Genomic DNA, 20,054 nt, shown 5'->3' on the forward strand with positions numbered 1-20,054 from the left:
TACCTACAACTACTTAGGCTGGATGACAGGATAACTTTAAAGTCATTTTTCTCAGTTCTGCACTCTGCGTAGTTACTGCCTTTTTTCTTTGTAGGGCAGTAACTTATGCCTATAATTTAAAACGGTTATGTTTTGGTTTAAATATGTTGTTTGGAAAAGTATGCCTGTTAAATTTTTCTTTAAAAAAATATAATAAATAAATATGAATTGGTTAGATATTTGCTATCTATCAAAATTACTTTGTTACATTTTAATCGTGGCTTAAGTTTTCAAACCCTTCCTGGCTTATTATATGCACAAATTTCTCTCCATCCTCAGTGCGTGTGCTATATGACACTTTGCTAATGTGTCAGTCGCAGTACGCATGCGCGTAGGAGGCCATGTTGTTGTAGTTCGGTGGTACTGGACCGTCATATACCTCCGTTACTGTATGTCTCTGCGATCATCACCCCCCTTCCCGTTTTTGACACCGGGAACACGTAAATAAACCGGAGGGCGCAAACGGTGACTTGCACAATGAATTTAAGCTTGGATCTGTCGCGCAGAAACCCACAGGAAGACTTTGAGCTGATCCAGAGGATCGGGAGCGGAACCTATGGAGATGTGTACAAGGTAGAGAACAACTGGGTATCAGATCTTAGAAAGCTAAGTTACCGACATAGACTGCATTTTTGGGCATCATAAACGCTTTCCAAGTGGTCAGAATGCCCCTATGGTGCCCCAAAATTATGTCTAGGTAGGAAGCTCACTTCACTAGGGATTAAGACGAAGCCACTTAACTGACCAATGTAACCCCCGGTGTATGTGGGAGACAACAGATGTGTGTTTATGCTGTACCACAGTGTATCTGTGTTTTGTAGCAATTTTGCGTCTCGGATATGGTGTAATATCCTGAAAGGCTCTGGAGATCTTTGTTTCCATAATGCACAGGGCCTAGCAGGTCTATTTCACCAGCGAGAGCCAACGCAGGGCTGTCAAACTCAAAGTCCTGCATCTCTTTATGTGATATATCTGTGTGACATAAACAAAGGCAAGAATAGACCAATATGCTGCAGAGAGACTGTGCAGTGGCAGATGGTCACTACTAAGGGGTGTTGCAAGGTGTTTAGTATCTAAGGGGAAGGGCAAGTGCAATCTTGTTCTTAAGAAACACTAAACGTGCCTGACTTCCTTTGGTGACCGGAAGTGGCTGAACTTTAAACTGCAAGTGTGTGTGAGTGTGTTTGCCCACAACTATGTCCATCCTGTTTGTTCGTAATTGTTCCCTCTTCCTGGGGTTTTATAGTGTGTGTAGGTTGGAGTGTGTGTTGGGTGTATGCCATGTAATCACACACGTTCACTCAATCAGATCCTTGTTATAGGTGGAGATGTAGGACCAGAATAAACAAAACCACCAAGCAAAATAATAATAGAGAGAAGACTGTATAAGAATTCACAAATTCAGCTGGTTGAATTTGTGATGTAATTGCAATGTAATTTAAATTGCAATGTAATTTAATTGGATTGTTTACGTATGTTCTTTCTGCTTATATTTATGAATTAATAAAAAGTAGAAACAGCCCTGAGCTTATTTGTTAGAGGACAGTGAAATGCCTCACTGCGCTCGTAGAGGCCCTGTGTGAGTGTGTGTGCATGTGAAAGTTATTTGATGTTCTCCTTGTCCTACTTATTACAGCCATCACAGCACTGTGAACATCGATACACACATTCCAGCTGCCTCTGTTCTATATTACTTGGAATGCTGAATGCAATTCCATGTAAAACTAAGATAAAATGTTGGAAAATCTCTCTTTCTCTTTGTGTCTCTCTGATGACATCATCCTCACTTCTGTTTGGCAGACAGATGTCTCTCAGTTCAGTTTTATAGATGAGGCCTTTGTGAGTGTGTTTGTGCGTTAGCTTGTGAGAGAACATGCAAAATACTATGTGTATTCTAGAAAATGCTGGAAAATATTCTTGAACTGATATATATCTATACGCACACTAGTGTTCAAATGTTTGGGGTCAGTAAGATTTTTTTTTCTGATGCTCACCAAACCTGCATTTATTTAATACAAATTCAGTTAAACTGTAATTAGATGTTAAATAATATTCCAATTTTCTATTTTAATATATTTAAAAATGAATTCGTTCCTGTTATGGTAAAGCTGATTTTTTTTAGCATCATTACTCCAGTATTCAATGTCACATGGTCTATTTAAGAAACATTTAATATGGTTACACTTTATTTTGGTGGTCCCCTTTAGATATTCTGTTGCCCCTACATGTCAACTAACTCTCATTAGAGGACCAGTTCTTTGTTTACTAGTCTACTTCAGCATTCTCATTGGATAGTAAACAATTTCTGCTTTCAAATACTTTTTGAGTTAATATTTTCTATTATAATGTTTAAAAATAATCATGTATAATAATTAATTTTAACAATCTCATTTGTTGTCATTAAATAGTATTTTTTTTTTTATATCGGCCACTGGCAACCTTGCTCTCAGCATTAGCTACTAATTAAAATACTTGCTCCAATGCCAGCTTAATGTTCAGGGAGAATGATATGTATTCCATTTATAGGTTAATTTTTCCAAAAAATCCAAACAATTTGGCTTTAAAGGGATAGTTCACTTTAAAATTAAAATTCTGTCATCATTTACTCACCCTCAAGTTGTTTCAAACCTGTATTAATTTATTTCTTCTGCTGAACACAAAGAAAGATATTTTGAAGAATGTCAGTAACCAAACAGTAGTCTGTACCCATTGACTTCCATAGTATTTTTTTTCCTACTATGGAAGTCAATGGGTACAGACTACTGACATTCTTCAAAATATCTTTCTTTGTGTTCAGCAGAAGAAATAAATTAATACAGGTTTGAAACAACTTGAGGGTGAGTAAATGATGACAGAATTTTAATTTTAAAGTGAACTATCCCTTTAAACGTTGCTTTTTGTTTTTGCAATCATCACTAATCAACAAGTGGAACTGTCTGTATGTCCAAAATGAGGGCAGATGGGAGGGACGTTTCGGAAACTTGTTTGATGCCACTAATGGTGCAGAAATTGCAAACTTCTCTTTTTATTGTTGGAGCAGATTGATCTTTAAATGTTGGTCTGATCCATACAACATGTCAAATAATTATATCTAATGCATATAATAATGAGTAGAGCAATTGGGATCAGTAAGTTAGCATTTGGCATTAGCACTTGTGCTATTGTACACCTGTTGGGCTTATGGAATCACAACTCTAATGCTCTTCTTTTCCAGGCTCGTAATGTCAGCACTGGAGAACTGGCTGCTATCAAAGTCATCAAACTAGAACCAGGTGAGCCAGCGCTTCTGCACACACAGTGCTGTTTAACCACCGGTAGATAGTGCCCTATCACTATCCATCTATACTTGAATAGTTAAATATTACATGTATGGTGTGTTCATGCATTGTAATGGTGTGATTGTGCATGCATTGTAAATAGAGGCAGTGTGATCGCTCACTTTTTAGCACAGAATTCAGTTTTCCATTCCATTCGGTTTTCATCAGTTTCAGTTTCCAACATGGAACTGTTTCCATGTTTTAGCCTGTTTGCAACATTGCTTCATTTTGCACTTTTTTACAGAATTATTTTGTGAATTGATTTGCAGGAGAGGACTTTGACGTGGTGCAGCAGGAGATTATAATGATGAAAGATTGTAAACACTCAAACATCGTTGCATATTTTGGCAGTTACCTCAGGTACATGTACACACATGCAATAAAACGCCCTTATGTCTCTAGCTTCAATTAATATGTATTGTTCATTGTATAATGTAATACAGGGGCAGACTGGTTGTTTATTAAATGTCAGCAGTTTTTGGTTTTTGCGCAATTAACTGTTTTACTAGCATTACAATACCGTTTAAAAGTTTGGAGTCAGTGAGATTTGTTGTTTTTCTGAAAGAAATTAATACTTTTATTCAGCAAGGACACATTAATTTGATAAAAAAATAACAACAGTAAAGACATTTCTAATGTTACAAAAGATTTCAATTTCAAAGAATCCTAAAATCTGTTTTCTGAGCAGCAAATCAGCATATAAGGATCATGTGACACTGAAGACTGATGCTGAAAATTCAGCTTTGCCATCACAGGAATAAATTGCATTAAAAAATATATTAAAATAGAAAACAGTTATTTAAAATTGTGGAAATATTTCACAATATTACTGTTTTTACTGTATTTTTGATCAAATAAATTCAGCCTTGATGAGGGCTAGAGACTTATTTCAAAAACATAAAAAAATCGTACAGAGCCCAAACATTTGAACGGTAGTGTATATTCTGTTCTTTCTTTTTGATTAATTGTTGATATTTTTCACAACCTGTTGAAGTAGGCTACACGTCACAACCCAACATGCACCTCTTTAAAGCAGCTCTGGCCTGAGAAGGCTTGATAACTGATGTCTTAATATCCCTGTTTCAGGAGAGATAAATTATGGATCAGCATGGAATACTGTGGTGGGGGCTCGCTCCAGGATATATACCATGGTAACTATTGATTCCAAAACGGGAGATTTGAATGCATTTATCACGTTGAGCTGTTCTCTCATATACATGTATATCTTTATCTTCAGTTACCGGGCCGTTGTCAGAATCCCAGATTGCGTATGTATGTCGGGAGACCCTGCAGGTATATACGCACATTTACTGATGCGTAAAAGTTCTTATGTGTGACAATTTTTAAATGATTAATGTGAGTTTCTGTGTTCATGTCAGGGTGTTTACTATCTCCATAACAAAGGCAAGATCCACAGAGATATAAAGGTACAAACTGGACTTTTAATTATAATAAATCTCACAGTGTTGACATCATTTTCACTCATGTCCCACTCGACTGGTGTTATCATGCAAAAATAACTGAGATAAATATTTTTATTTTGTTGGAAAATGCTATTCTTGACAAAATGTTTATAGTGAATATTCAGTTATGCTCTAAAATATTTAATTGGCCAGTAATTGCTTATGTGTAGAGTAAAACGTATGGTTTTGTTCGATGAATTGGTCGAACTGGTCCAAAATTGGTCTAAATGAATTACCGGTAGTCTGAATCAAATGAACATAATTTATTATCTTTCAAAATCGCTCACTGTGTCTCTACTCTTGTTTTGTAGGGTGCAAATATTCTGTTGACGGACAATGGCTACGTTAAGCTAGGTAAAAAAAGCACCTTAAATGAATGACTTGCCAGTTTTTCATTTAAAACAGAACCACAGAATTCCTCTCTCACACCTTCCGTTTGTCTCTCTCCAGCTGATTTTGGAGTTTCGGCGCAGATATCAGCCACTTTAGCAAAAAGAAAGTCCTTCATCGGAACTCCATATTGGTATGTCAGTCCGCTTTTGTCACTTGTGTGATAGGATTTTTTCAATAGACTGATTCTACAGCACTGTAGTCACATGTATATCATTTCTTTCTTTATGTGTCTTACTCTGCAGGATGGCACCTGAGGTGGCCGCAGTCGAGAGGAAAGGGGGCTACAATCAGCTGTGCGATATTTGGGCCGTGGGCATCACAGCTATTGAGCTGGCAGAGTTGGAGCCGCCAATGTTCGACTTGCACCCCATGAGGTGTGTGTCCAGTTTCCTCCATCATGAGCAGTCCGTTGCTGCACAATGGATGTCGGATTCTGCTTAAAAAATTGCATTGTTTCATAGTTAATATATATTACACAGGTCACCCGTAGTATGGCGACACTCTAGTGTTCTCCCTCTTTTCCACGTTTGTCTTACTTTGGTCCTCTCTGTTGCGTTTCCCCTTTAGAGCACTCTTCCTAATGACCAAGAGCAGTTTCCAACCACCTAAGCTGAAAGACAAAGTTAAGTGGTAAGTATTTCTAAATGATTCATAAATACAGTTCAAAATCGAATGAGAAAAACAAAATACACTATCGTTTAAAAGTGTGGAGTTGGTAAAAAAAATGTTTTTATTGTAAGTCTGTTATGGTCACCAAGGCAAAAAACAATAATATTGTGAAATATACATTTTTATTTAATTTTAATATATTTTCACATATAATGTATTACTGTGATGGCAAAGCTGAATTCTGATAAGCTGATTTGATGCTCTGGGCCCAGTTGTTCAAAAGTAATCTTTTTATAAAACTTTGAAACTGGTAAAAAAATTATATCATGTAATATACACAATCACATATTTTTAATTTTGCTCTTAATTAATTAGTTAAAGTAATAAATTACAAGTAGTCTTTCTGTAGCCTACAGTAAAGTAAAAGAGAATTTGGTGCCATAAAATAATTCCCAAACAGTTCAAATATCAAACAAAAGTAAAAGTAAAAAAAATTATATATATATAATAAAAAGTGTTGTTTTTTATCACTGTTTGTAATCTACATTGGCACAATCATAAGAGATGAACCTGTCAAATTTTTTTTGCAAGCGAACACATTTTCTCGTGTGAATGCTACGCTAAACAAAAGCATTGAAAAGCATTGAAAAGAAAGCAAAAGCATTGAAATATTTTTTTCCCGCCCATCTCATATTTTTCACCATGTCCCTTTAGGGGCTCCATTGAGCAATAGTAATCCAGATTTGGTAATCTGAAAAAGTGTGTATCTGGATCAGGTTGATTCAATCAAATTTTGCTTTGAAAAACCGGCACAAAAGTAAGATGGATTACCTGATCCTGGATAACAAAACGAATTCAAATTCAACAAAACTTCTTCTTATCCAGATTAAACTTTTTGAACAACTGGACCCAGGAAACATTTATTTTTATTATCAAAGTTTGCTGCTTAATATTTTTGTGAAAACCGTGATACATTTTTTGCAGGATTCTTTATTGAATAGAAAGTTCAACAGCATTTATTTACACTTTACATTTATATACAAACAAATATTTTGTAACATTATTAATGTCTTTAATAGTTGTATTAATTGTATTAATATTAATGCTTTTAAACCCTCCCTATTTCAATTTTACGCTTGTTACTGTAACGGCAAACTTTAGATTTATTCAAATGTTAGTTACATTTGTTCATTCTCATCTGGTTTGTTTTGGTTCATGAAGGACAAATAACTTCCATCACTTTGTGAAAATGGCTTTGACCAAAAATCCCAAGAAGAGACCAACGGCTGACAGACTACTGCAGGTAAGATCTGCCCTTCCTTCAGAGAACATATATGATTGGCTCCATTGATCCACCATTGTTCAATTATGTTTCATTGCATCCCTTCTGTTTTTGCAGCACCCGTTTGTTACCCAGCCGCTTAGCCGGACTCTTGCCATCGAGCTACTGGACAAAGCCAACAACCCTGACCACAGCACACACAGTGATGCAGAAGAGGATGACATTGACCCAGAGGTAATTCCATATATCTGACTCTTTCTTTACATTTAAACTATTGGGAAACCATGTTAGGGCTTTAAACTGAAGCACTGATTTCTATTTGGTTGTTTCTTTAGATGTAGATCCTAAGTGAGGGCAGACAGTTGGCTCTGCCAGCTGCCAGGTACAAGTGTGTCAGGTTACCCATGCTGCAGTGTGCATATGCGATTGTGTGTGTATATGAACGCATGAGAGTTTATTGGTTTTAACCTGAACGGCAGTGGCTTGCGGTGTTGCCTTGAGGAAAGATTAGGGTCTTGTAACAGATATTGAAAAAAAGGTGTGTATATAACAAAGGCTTTTTAGCTTTCAAGTTTAAAAACTTAACTTGTGGTCCCTTTGTTTGCAGTCTCCCGTGTCTGTTCCACATCGAATCCGCTCAACTAGCAGGAGCTCACGAGACGGAAAGACTCTGTCTGAGATTAACTGTAAGTCATGTGTCAAGCAGCACTTGACTCACTGAACCCAAATAAACAATAATTCTCAGAATACTTATAAGCACAAAAATAAATCTGAAGTGTTTGTTTGGCCCTCTTCTAGTTGATAAGGTGAAGTTCGATCCACCTCTGAGGAAGGAGACCGAACCGCATCATGAGATGGTTTGTGACACTGCCATTGATTTATTGTTGTTTAGTCTGTTTGTTTGGATTACTTTTCTAACTGTCTTTTTGATTCATGTAGGATCTACCGTTAGAGCCCCAAAGCATTCTGGGAAATAACAAGTGAGTGTGTGTGTTTTATTCTTTATTTGCGAGTCTATCTAAAAAAAAATAAGGAATGAATAAGGAATAGTCTAAAACTAGTCTACCTCATTGATCGACCTGTCAGTTGATAGATTAAAATAACAAAACTGAAATTGTCTACCTGACTAATCAACTTGGTTGTTACTAGTTGATTATGCATCCATTGTGACCAATCCCTAGTTTAGAATAACAAAATTGTAAATTAATGGTATCAGTTTACAAGGTTTCATTTGTTAACATTAGTTAATGTATTAACTAACATGAACTAACCATGAGCAATACATTTGTTACTGTATTTTTTTATCTTTGTTAACAAAAATACAGCTGATCATTGTTTGTCCATGCATTAACTAATGTTGACAAATACAACTGTTGATTTTAATAATGTATTAGTAAATGTTGAAATTAACATTAACAAAGATTAGTAAATTCTGTAGAAGTGCAGCTTATTATGATGAATGAGACGTTTATATAGCGCTTTCATATGTACTACTGTACACCCGAAGCGTTTTACAATCATGTTGGGGTCTCTCCTCGTCCACCACCAGTGTGAGCATCCACTTGGATGATGCGACGGCAGCCACAGTACAACGGCGCCAGTGCGCTGACCACACACCAGCTATAGTGGAGAGAGAGTGATAGAGCCAATTTAGTGGATGGGGATTATTAGGAGGCCATGATTGGCAAGGGCCAATGAGTGGAATGTGGCCAGGACACCGGGGTTACACCCCTACTCTTTACGAGAAGTGCCATGGCATTTTTAATGACCACAGAGAGTCAGGACCTCGGTTTTACGTCTCATCCGAAGGACGGTGCTCTTTGACAGTATAGTGTCCCCGTCACTGGGGTGTTAAGACCCACACCACAGGGTGAGCGCCCCCTGCTGGCCTCACTAACGGTTTTCTCAGGAGGTCTCCCATCCAGGTACTAACCAGGCTCAGCCCTGCTTAGCTTCAGTGGGCAACCAGTCTTTGGCTACAGGGTGATATGGCTGCTGGCATTTTACATGAAGTAAAATTATTACTTCATGTTAACTAATTTACTTAACTAATAAATGAATTCCTTAATAAATAAAGGATTGTCTGAAACTAGCCAGGCTCACTAATTGGTTTTTGGCTTCCATTATGACTCATCTCTAGTTTAATTTAAAGCAACAACATTTTTAAATAAATAAAAGAAAGTCTACAACCTGTCACTACACTAATCAACTAGTTTTGTTGTTGGATGACTAGCTGACTAGTCGCTTGTCGATTTGGTTTTGCAGCACATCTCTAGTTTACTAATATGTTTGTGCATGTATATGTGTGTGTGTGTATATATATATATATATATATATATATATATATATTATATACTAATATGTTTGTGCGTGTGTGTGTGTGTATATGTATGTATATATATATATTTATATATATATATATATATATATATATATATATTTATTTATATATAAAACAAGTTCTCTCTTTTATTCATTGTTTTTCAGGAGTCTATTAAAATCTGTTGCTGAGGAGCTCAATCAAAGGTACAGCCCCTCCCACTGTCACTTTTGATTGGTCAGCAAACCTGCTTTGCAAACTAATCACCTCTGCAGTCTCATCTCTGCTTGGCACTGAGAAGCTCTTACTGCTGAGTGTGTGTGTGTGTGTTCTCTGCATTCTTCTCTGGCTGCTTTACCTTCTTAGCCTCACCCTCTTCATCTCTCTCAGGGGTCATGTGACACATTTAGAGGATGAGGAGGAGGATGAAGGTGATGATTTGCAGTAAGTGAGAGGAAGATGTAATGTTATCAAAAACACCTGTGATCATCCGTGACTTCCTGTCTGTTTGTGTCAACTGGATGTGAGATTGAAGGATGTGCTCGGTTTGTTTTGTAGTGTGTCTGGTTTTAAGTTGCTTGCTGGTTCTCAAATGCATGATCCTTGTGAAAATATGTATTTGTGTTTGTAAGTTCATTTATAGTATGAGAGTTTATGGTAAGCCAAGACACTTTAGTATGTATTTTGCTTGATTAGATGCTTGGACATATTAACGTCACCAAATAAAAATTGACAATTCTTTTTTTGTAATGGAATATTGCAATTTATCCGTGCACATCGTTGTTTTTTTTAGTCACAACAACAATCCAATCAATTCCTGATGGACAAAATCAAGTCGCGCCTTACATTTTTGCTCATTTGAAAAGCTGTTTAACTCAGTAATTGTGATCATCTCAACTATTGTGACTCATATCAGTTTTATGCCTACATTAATACAACTGCATATGCTATTACTTTTCTACACTAAGACTTACAAATTTTTTTCCTACTTTTCTAAGACTTACACATTTTTCTGTCATGATAAAATGGGCAAAAAAAAGAAAAAATCCTAAGATTTACTTTGAAGGAGGAACCCGAGTATCATAAAGATTTAGGACTGGGCTTTATTGATTCAGGACAGTAAGCAACCTCCTATCAATCACATACCAACACCCTGGCAACCACCAGAACACCCTAGCATTGTGGCAATGAGTTTTGCAGGGACAAGCACCACTTTTCTATTCACAATCTATTTATAAAAATCTACTATACTGAATTATTTGTGTGTGTTGATTTTGATTTGTGTTTCAGTCATGGAATTTGATCAGACATTTGTTTTGGTTTGTTTAATAAGCTGGAAATGATCACAAGACATACAGAAACACTTTTGTTTTCCGTCAACTTGAAGGATTGAAGGAGTAAACTCTTAAGAAGTTCAAAATATTCTGCTCTGGATTAGGTAGATTAGATTTGAGCATATTTAGCACTATGTTTTTGTGTCTTGTGTCCACATGACCATTTCTTGCTTGCCGGTTATAATTCTTTACTGTTTTTGACGTTGTATATGTTCTCTTTCTTCATCTGATTGTATCCCTGTATACGTTTCCACTGTCCTGCCATTGGTCCTTGCGTCCTTCTTCTGTATTACCATATCTTGTTTAGCAGTTTGACTATAAATCATTACAATATGCTCTTTTGTGTCTGTGCCTACAGCTGTAACTCCACTTCAACCATGAGACCTAAAGTACCACCTCCTCTGCCACCCAAGGTAAAAGATACACACACACTTCTCTGTCTCACAGACTTTTGACAGAATGTGTAACTCACACTCTTTCTCTTTATCACTTCGTAGCCGAAGCTTCTGTCTCCCGCACAGAACAGTACCGTCTCAGAGGACAATACCGGAGAAGGGACCATTAAACGTTGTCCAGCTTCTGGGAGCTCCACCCCTCCTGTTCGGCCTGCTTCCTGTGTGCCCCCCAGACCGCCACCTCCTCGCCTGCCCCCACACAGGCGTAGTAGTCTAGGTAACAAACCATCTGAGCATGCTCAGACAGAGCCAGCAGGGGATGATGGGATTTATAAGTTCTGGGAATGGCTTCATGCTGAACAACAGGAGGAACAACGTAAGCTAAGCACCGGCCACTTGAGCGTGCCCTCTTGTGATTGGTAGACAGCTTTGCCAGTCTTCCTCTGTTCCTTGTGTCATTTTGGCATTAGTTCAGTCCCACAACATAGATAGCTGTAGCTTTACCGTAGTTTAGTTGAGAGCTATTTAGTGTGACCTAGTAGTTAGGTGTTTTTTTACAACCCATTAACAATTAACTTAATGGATTATGCAAATAAGGTAACAAACACGCACATGCTGAATCCGCTCTGTAAAATGCAGAAAGTGTGTTAAATCGAGCTTCTGGATAAATGCCCAGTTATGATTCTCTTCTCCATTATTTGATCATTTGATGAATTACCACTGCATTAATAGAAAAGGTAAAACAAATTCTGTTTAACACTTGCTTTCTGCAGGCAGTGACAGTGCAACCAAAAACAGCTAAATAGCTTGTTTATTTAAATAGGGGTGCCTCTATAATGAGCCTAATTTACATAGGTGTGTCTTTGTTCCTTGAATGTGATTTCAGTTTTCAAAGGACAGATGATACAATGTGAGTGTTTATGTGCAGGTAATGGAGTTTCTGTTCAGGAGAATGGAGAGAAAGAAAAACTGGCCTCCCTTCCCTCATCTAGTCTAAAGGTGTGATTAATCTCCTTGTGGTTATTTCGAAACGTTTGTTTTTTGATATATACAGGTTTCCTTTTCTTTTTTTTTGTTACTTTCTTAATTCTAATTTTGTTAAAAAACATAACATAGAAATTAATAAAATAGGCAGAGATATTTCCCTTACTATTCCCATTTTTATGGTGTTATTGTTATAATTCCAAACACCAAACTTAATGTATGTAACTGCAATGTCTGCTACGCACAGGAGGAGATAGATGTGGTATATTTTGTCAGAGTGTGTGGAATTTACAGTTATTGACTTGTAATTGCGATTCCCCGGTTAAACAAGGGAAAAAATTGTTTAATAAAACATATTCTGCTCTTGTAAACTGTGATAGCATCTTACAGACTTTATCTCTTTCTCTTTTTGTAGCTACCGTTTAGTAATGGCCTGCCACCAACCCCTCAAGTACATGTGAGTCATCCAGCTCTTCCTCTTTCTGTCTGTCTTTTCATCTCTCCATCTTTCACTCATTTTCTTGCTATATTTCTTTCATACACGCAAATATTAAAAAGACATTGAAGGTATCGACACACCTGGATTAACACAAAAGTCCTAGCAACTACAGTACATTTGGACCATTCCAACTCAGCCCTGCTGCCATGATGTTGATTTTTCTTTCTGCTCTGCAGATGGGAGCTTGTTTCTCTAAAGTGTTTAATGGCTGTCCCCTGAAGATTCACTGTGCCTGTTCATGGATAAACCCAAACACCAGGGGTGAGAAACAGCACATGCAGAGCTCAGGCATTCTCAAATCAAATGCTTCTTACATCATAAATATAATTATGGGTTTTGTCAGTTTTATGAGATTTTCTTGTGACTCATTTTCAGACCAGTATCTGATTTTTGGTGCAGAGGAAGGAATTTATACCCTCAATCTGAATGAAATTCATGAGAGCTCCATGGAACAGGTCAGGAATAACTTAGATGGGCTTGGCTATATAGCTAAAAATGTTTTTGCATTTAGCATTTTGAATATATATATATATATACACTGATGATCCAAATGAGGCACAACATTATGACCACCTGCCTAATAAGCTGTTGGTGGTCTTGTTAATATGTGGCCTTGTTAGGAGATGACCAATGGTATTCGCTTCACCATCGGCTCATCAGTATAATAATATATATATATGTATAATAATATACATTGATTAATAATATTCAAATATATATATAATCAATATTATCAATATTTATGTATTTACTCTAAAAAGTGATGAGTTTATTTAATCAGGAGGAACCAACATTGAATTTTGATTTTGAGAATAGTGTATTAAATGGGATTATTTACCGGTATTTATTTTTGTTTTTGTTTGATTACATGCAGCTGGTTCCACGGAGGTGTACATGGGTGTATGTAATGAACAACTGGCTGCTTTCTATATCAGGTGAGATAAAAACCAATAAGGAAAAGATTTACATGCGTTTGAAGGATATTTTAATGTTTTAGCTTTACAATAATGTAATTCTATGCTCATATGTGTGCGCGTTCCACAGGTAAAGCATCGCAGCTGTACTCTTACAACCTGGCGGGGCTCTTTGAGCAAGCTCGACAGATGCAGAAGTTACCTGTTGCCATACCAACACATAAACTGCCTGACAAAATAATTCCACGGTATGATTCATGACTAATCCATTTCAAATCTTTTTATTTTTGTATAGGAATTGATTCGGTTTTATTTATTCTGTTTAAACTCATAATTTCATTTATATATTTGTTAAATGTACATCCTATGCATCCTTTGCATTTTAGTACTGTGCCTTTCTTTCAGAAAGTTTACCGTGTCCAATAAAATCCCAGATACAAGGGGTTGCCAGAAATGCTGTGTAGGTCAGTATAGATGCATTATGTTTTGTGTTGAAATGCCTACCCAATTAAATGATCAGAACACTGCACATTTTTTTAGGATTTGCACATAAATAGTAAATATTCTTTGCACAGATACAGTCAACATGCTTCTGTATGTGTATCTATAGTGCGAAACCCATACACAGGTCATAAGTACTTATGTGGAGCTTTCCAGTCCAGTGTAATGCTGTTGGAATGGGTGGAAGCCATGCAGCGCTTCATGCTCATAAAGGTTAGTGAAATATTGAGAAACACAATGTGAATCTATCTATAAATCTATCTAGTATAATCCTGTGTATTTGTGTCTGTCCAGAGCATAGACCTCACCCTGCCGTGTCCATTAGAAGTCTTTGAGATGTTGGTGGTTCCTGAGCAGCATTATCCAGTGGTTTGTGTGGCAGTCAGTAAAGGAAGCCACCCTGATCAGGTTGTCACATTTGGCACTGTTGATCCCAATGCTGCCACCCCCGCGTTCACAGAGCCCGGTCAGTTTTACGGAGTCATGCTGTGTTCAAAACAGAATGATTTTTTGGTTTGGATTGGATTGCTTAAAAATGTTTGGAGCTTTTAGAGTGTTGCTCTTGGGTCTTGTATGAACCCTTGTTGTGTTTTTTGTTTCTAGAAACACCTCAGACATGTGTCATTCATGTGACTCAGCTGGAGAGAGACACTGTCCTTGTGTGTTTAGATCGTAAGTAAATATGCTTGTATTATAATAAATAATATAATAATATTTTCTATTTCTTCTAAAATAATATTCCATTTAAAGCTGCAGTCCGTAACTTTTTTGGGTTTAAAATTATCCAAAATAAATTTTTGAGCAAGTACATAACCAGCCTGTGTTCAAAACTCGATTCAAAACAGTAAGCTTGTAATAATGTTTTTAAATCATAAAGAGTCCAGTGATAAAGAATGTGTCTCGGCTAGTACTAGGCTATATTGCATGTGAGGAAGTTGGAGGTGGAGATTTATAGCCTTTTCTCACAGCACTGATATAATTAAACTTATCAATTTGATGGCGGATCCAGAAAGGTTCAAACGACAACCATCAGTGACAACTGGAGATTAATTCGAAATTCGATGTAAAATGCAAAAGACTTCGTTCAGACTTCGGAGTGGCTACAGAAAAAAAGAGACTGGAACCGGGCCCATGCGAAAACAAGGATAAATATCGGAAGGGCATTAAAGGAACACTCCACTTTTTTTGGAAATATGCTCATTTTCCAACTCCCCTAGAGTTAAACAGTTGAGTTTTACCGTTTTCGAATCCATTCAACCGATCTCCGGGTCTGGCGGTAGCACTTTTAGCATAGCTTAGCATAGATCATTGAATCTGATTAGACCGTTAGCATCTCTATCAAAAAAATGACCAAAGTTTCGATATTTTTCAGATTCAATGATCTATGCTAAGCTATGCTAAACGTGCTACCGCCAGACCCGGAGATCGGCTGAATTCCGTGAAAATTCTTATGTTGGTCATACTTCCAAAAAGTACAATCTGTGATTCCGAATGACAGTATCCACACCGGCGCGGTGACCGACAGCCGCACATTATCCTCAAAACATTGGATTCATCCGTTCTGTGCCGTGCCGAGGCACAACCCATGTAAAGTTTATAATTCCGTGAATAATTGCAATTGCAGATTTCAGACAAAGAGGAAAAACTACGGACTGCAGCTTTAAATATAATAGCAATAATAATGAAATGCATAATATTTACAATCTAATATGTATATATTTATATACACTAATTAATATTATTTGGAATATTGATTATACTAATTATAATAGTTTTATAAACGCAATAAAACACTTATAGCTGTGTGTTAAAGTTTTTTTTTTCACCAGTTAAGGGCTAGTTTTAGGCACAGTGTGATAAAACCACATGTACATTAACCTGATATTGCCTCCTGATGAAGCTATTATGGTTGCTGAATTCACACAGGATATTCTCGATATTTGTCAGCACTTGTAGCACAGATTCATGTTCAAACAAGCATTTGCACAAACTCAGTTCCATCTCTGGGAAGTCATTACTACATTATAATTAGTTTCTACTGTATATTTTGCAGGGTGTATAAAGTTGGTGAATTTACAGGGCAGGTTAAAATCCAACAGGAAGTTGTCAACTGAACTTACCTTTAACTTCCAGATAGAGGCAATAGGTAAGAACTAAATTAAGTTTTAAATTACATTAAATCAAGACAGATGGGATAATTCATTATGTGCTTTGATTAATAATCATTTATTTGTCTTTTTTCAAGTGTGTCTGCAGGACAGTGTTTTGGCGTTCTGGAAGCATGGAATGCAGGGGCGAAGCTTTAAAAACAGTGAGGTGTGTTATGCCTGTGAACTTTTTACTCAGTGGTTCTCAACTAGTTTTGCTTTAGGACCTAGATTTTACTTCTGACATCAAGTGGCGCCCAAAACATACAACAGTGATTTTGATGGTTTCATGCGCACAGCATCGTGACCCACCATTTGAGAACCACTGAACTACATTATACATTCACAGCTGGTAACCAGTGCTCTACCTTTAAGGTGCGGTCACAATAGCAAAATTTTGTGGGCAAAAAAAAAAGTCGATTGTCCATTGTCAACAGTGGAGCAATTCATGAAGTCACTACCAACCCAAACAGCTTTCTGTTGGTCAATGTGGAAAATTCACGTAACCAACTTGAACATGAGCAAAATCTTTGTGGGGAACATTTCACCCGCATGTGAAACAATGACAGGATTTTGCCCACAATTTTTTACAAAAATGTGACCAAACCTTTAAACAAAATGTGTGTAGTTGGTAACCGATGTTCTCTGCTTTAGATTACTCAGGAGATCGCTGATAACTCACGAACCTACAGGCTGCTGGGTGCAGACAGGTGAGAGCTCACCAACACTTACTCTATACCACAGCAGAGCCACAGTCAGCACGGTTCTCATAAACATTTCTGTCTTTCTCAGAGTGGTGGTGTTGGAAAGCAAACCGACGGAAGACCCCACGGCTCAAAGTAATCTGTACATCCTCGCAGGCCACGAGAACAGCTTCTGAAAACACACTGCCTTAACACACACTACGTAATGCACGCAACAAAAGTCAGATTCCTTAGACTTATACACCTCATTTTCATTTTTAAACTACACAACACTACTGAAAAACTTACACAAAGATAGCTGAAATAAAACACTACATATTTTTGGTTCAGTGTGATACCAGCCCCTGGAACCTCATATTGATACAAAATCGATACTTAGTACAAAGGTGCGTTCACGCCATGTCGTAATTACCGTAATTGCATACTCGTAGAATTTGTAATTAGTCGATAGTGTTGCCATAGAAACGCATAATTCCCAGTCCGAGGATGTGAACAGCTTTGATTTGAAATTACGGTAAAAGGCTTATGTCGAATGTTATGTCACATGAACAAACAGGAAAACGGGTCTCATCACATCCGCTTGTCGAAGAAAGTGAACTGACAACGATATCTATGGACTTTTAAAGTAATCAGCTAACATAGCTAGTTATTTTTATTGTTGATGGTTAATTCAATTTTAATATCCAAAATATTTTTTTAGATAAATTATGCATATGAATATTGAAGATATATCAGAATATTGAAGTTTTTTGCGCATAACCCCAATAGAGTGATGCAGGTATGACGTCACTTTGTAGGCCGTTAGCATTGCACTGGCTCCCTCGACAAAAATCAAATGGGATATTTCCGTAGGCTTTTGGATTATCCCAAAAAAACAAATTCTGTGATCAACAAACGTTTATGATACTTACACATTTTGTCCATTTAAGATAATTTTCACAGATAAACACAACCTTTATGAATTTTAAAGCCTAAATACAGTTACCAGAAGTAAAAAGCTAAATGTAGGCTATAAACGCAGTACTCCACGGTCCCATGATTTCAGCGTCACCATCACTAAGCTTCCAACAACAGTTTTTTTCTAAAAATATTTTCCCAGAACGTTAGAGTTAGAATAGTTTGTAAGAGCACAATTATAAGCATAAAGATGCTGTAAAAGCGGACTGAGCTTACCTTTTCAGCGTGATGACGTTTAATCTCCTCGACAGTCTCTGTAGTCTTTCTGTAATCAACCGCCTTTATCAAGATTTCAGCCATTTAACCAAAACCCCATTCCAAAAACCTATTGACTTTTGGGACGATGCTGAAAGTGCTAAAATGCTAACTCGTTTCTACGTTTTGGCCTACAAAGTGATGTCATACCTGCACCACTCTATTACGACATGGTGTGAACGCAGCACAAGCAGACGTAGGTAGACCGTTTAAAATGCGTTATAGATACGCATAGCATGTAACGGTAACATTAACAAATCTAATAATGGTCAAATCAATTTTCTTTGGTACTGGCAAACTGCATAAACTTTACTATAGATGCATTTCAATACACAGAAACAGTGCAAACTAAACTCGACAGACACCTTGATACACAACCGTCAGATCTGTATGACTTCAATAACTAATGTAAAAACACAGCAGTCTAGTACAACAGTTGTCTAAAAGAGGAAACAAATTACCTGGCTTTTATATCTGGCATGATTTGCAGGTGTCGTACCATCTTGTTGGCTTCGTAGCTTTCAGTACTGCAGTGACACAACCCTGTAAACAGCTCCTCTCTGTGTGTCATAATACATTTCACAATTGTTTACATAGAAAAACAATTTAAAACAGCCCAGTGGAATGCCAAAATGCGCTCCGTGTCAACCCGTGTAATTCCGAATTCTGTTACCCACCTGATAATGTGACCGTACACATAATGTAGTGATGTTAAGGTTAGGATTAGCTCAATACAGCAGCTACTACGGTCACAGAATTCAGTGAGTCACAGAACACCTGTAAATCCAACCAACTCACTGTTTTTTCCTCCATCTCTTTCTCTTCATTCAAATTTATGGCGCCACTTTTTTTTTATCTCAAAAGTGCAGTAATATTAGCGAAGTTTTGTGAGCAAAAAGATCCATTGTCAAATGTAGGGATCCATTAAGCACTGCTCTCACAGAAGTCACTTTAAAACCACACAGCTTTCTGCTGGTCGATGTGGGGAATTTATGTGACCAACTTGAACCCGATGCGAAATCTGCGTGCGGAAATATTTTGGCTTACGAGAATTTGGTGATCACAATTCCGATTTAAATGACTGGATTTTTGCACACAATATATAGCTCCATATTTCATTATTAACAGACAGTGGAACCTTAGAGTAGTTGTTTCTATTGTTTTATAAATTATGAACCATTTTTGTTAGCACAGGCTCTGTGGATTAAGCATTGAATAATTAAATTAAATATAAATTATATATATTTGCTGCCCTATACTGTAACAGCATCATGTTTAGTATCATCATGAGCCACTTAGAGTGATTTTAGAGATTTTATATTTCATTATTTATGCAGAAAAGCCAAGTGTCATAATATTTTCATTACCAAGCACTGTTATTGAAGGTTTGCACAATACGTTTGCTCACGTGTGCTTTTCTCAGCGTGCCGTGTGTGTTAATGAGTGACTGCGCACTTACAGGCTGTGATGTCAATAGTAGAGTATAACAGACAAAGAAAACCTATTTATCAGGCTCACTGAAAACCGATTAGAGATAACAATGTCTTATGAATGCAGTATGTGTAAATATGAAAGGGGAAGTCAGAAAAAGCTTTCTAGAATGTAGCTGTCTGTAAAGCTTTCTAGCATCGGTTAATATGGTGTCATATCTGAATTCTATCTGTTCCATTTTTGTTCCAAAATAACAAAATCATGTTTTGTTTAGTTGAATGCGCAAATTTAGCATGTCGGCTCTACCTCTAACATGCATTTAAAGCCATTATTAAGAAGAAAACACTACTTCAAATAGAGTAACTCCCTAACAGCAGTTTTAAACCCTGGTCTTGTCACATGGTCCATGATCCTGATTTTGATCCTGATCCTGAATGAAACCATGTCTGAGCCTAATCTCCAGTAACCTTTACTCTGTATGTTTGAAAGAGTCACAAATGTGATATCGGA

At 37.0% G+C, this 20,054-nt stretch overlaps 1 protein-coding gene across 4 annotated transcripts; it reads left to right on the forward strand.

Moving 5' to 3' along the window:
- Positions 1-316: 316 nt before the first annotated feature.
- Positions 317-19,630, forward strand: map4k3b (mitogen-activated protein kinase kinase kinase kinase 3b). Of its 4 annotated transcripts, none has more exons than XM_079633175.1 (33): positions 358-612; positions 3,254-3,311; positions 3,626-3,716; positions 4,443-4,507; positions 4,594-4,649; positions 4,736-4,783; positions 5,131-5,173; positions 5,270-5,342; positions 5,455-5,586; positions 5,780-5,842; positions 7,043-7,124; positions 7,221-7,337; positions 7,711-7,789; positions 7,902-7,960; positions 8,043-8,083; positions 9,591-9,629; positions 9,814-9,867; positions 11,116-11,170; positions 11,255-11,528; positions 12,081-12,151; positions 12,552-12,593; positions 12,812-12,896; positions 13,011-13,090; positions 13,510-13,570; positions 13,680-13,797; positions 13,955-14,013; positions 14,160-14,263; positions 14,345-14,516; positions 14,654-14,722; positions 16,104-16,196; positions 16,296-16,366; positions 16,852-16,907; positions 16,990-19,630. In XM_079633175.1, exons 1-33 carry the CDS (start codon positions 517-519, stop codon positions 17,075-17,077), a joined length of 2,694 nt encoding a protein of 897 aa, XP_079489301.1. In that variant the 5' UTR covers positions 358-516; the 3' UTR covers positions 17,078-19,630. The 4 variants fall into 4 exon arrangements, with proteins under 4 accessions (XP_079489304.1, XP_079489301.1, XP_079489303.1 ...); XM_079633177.1 differs by having other exon boundaries at positions 11,255-11,429; XM_079633178.1 differs by lacking the exon at positions 9,814-9,867 and having other exon boundaries at positions 317-612; positions 11,255-11,429.
- Positions 19,631-20,054: the final 424 nt, after the last annotated feature.

This window comes from Phoxinus phoxinus, assembly GCF_949152265.1.
Source record: "Phoxinus phoxinus genome assembly, chromosome: 13".
Classification (NCBI taxonomy): domain Eukaryota; kingdom Metazoa; phylum Chordata; class Actinopteri; order Cypriniformes; family Leuciscidae; genus Phoxinus; species Phoxinus phoxinus.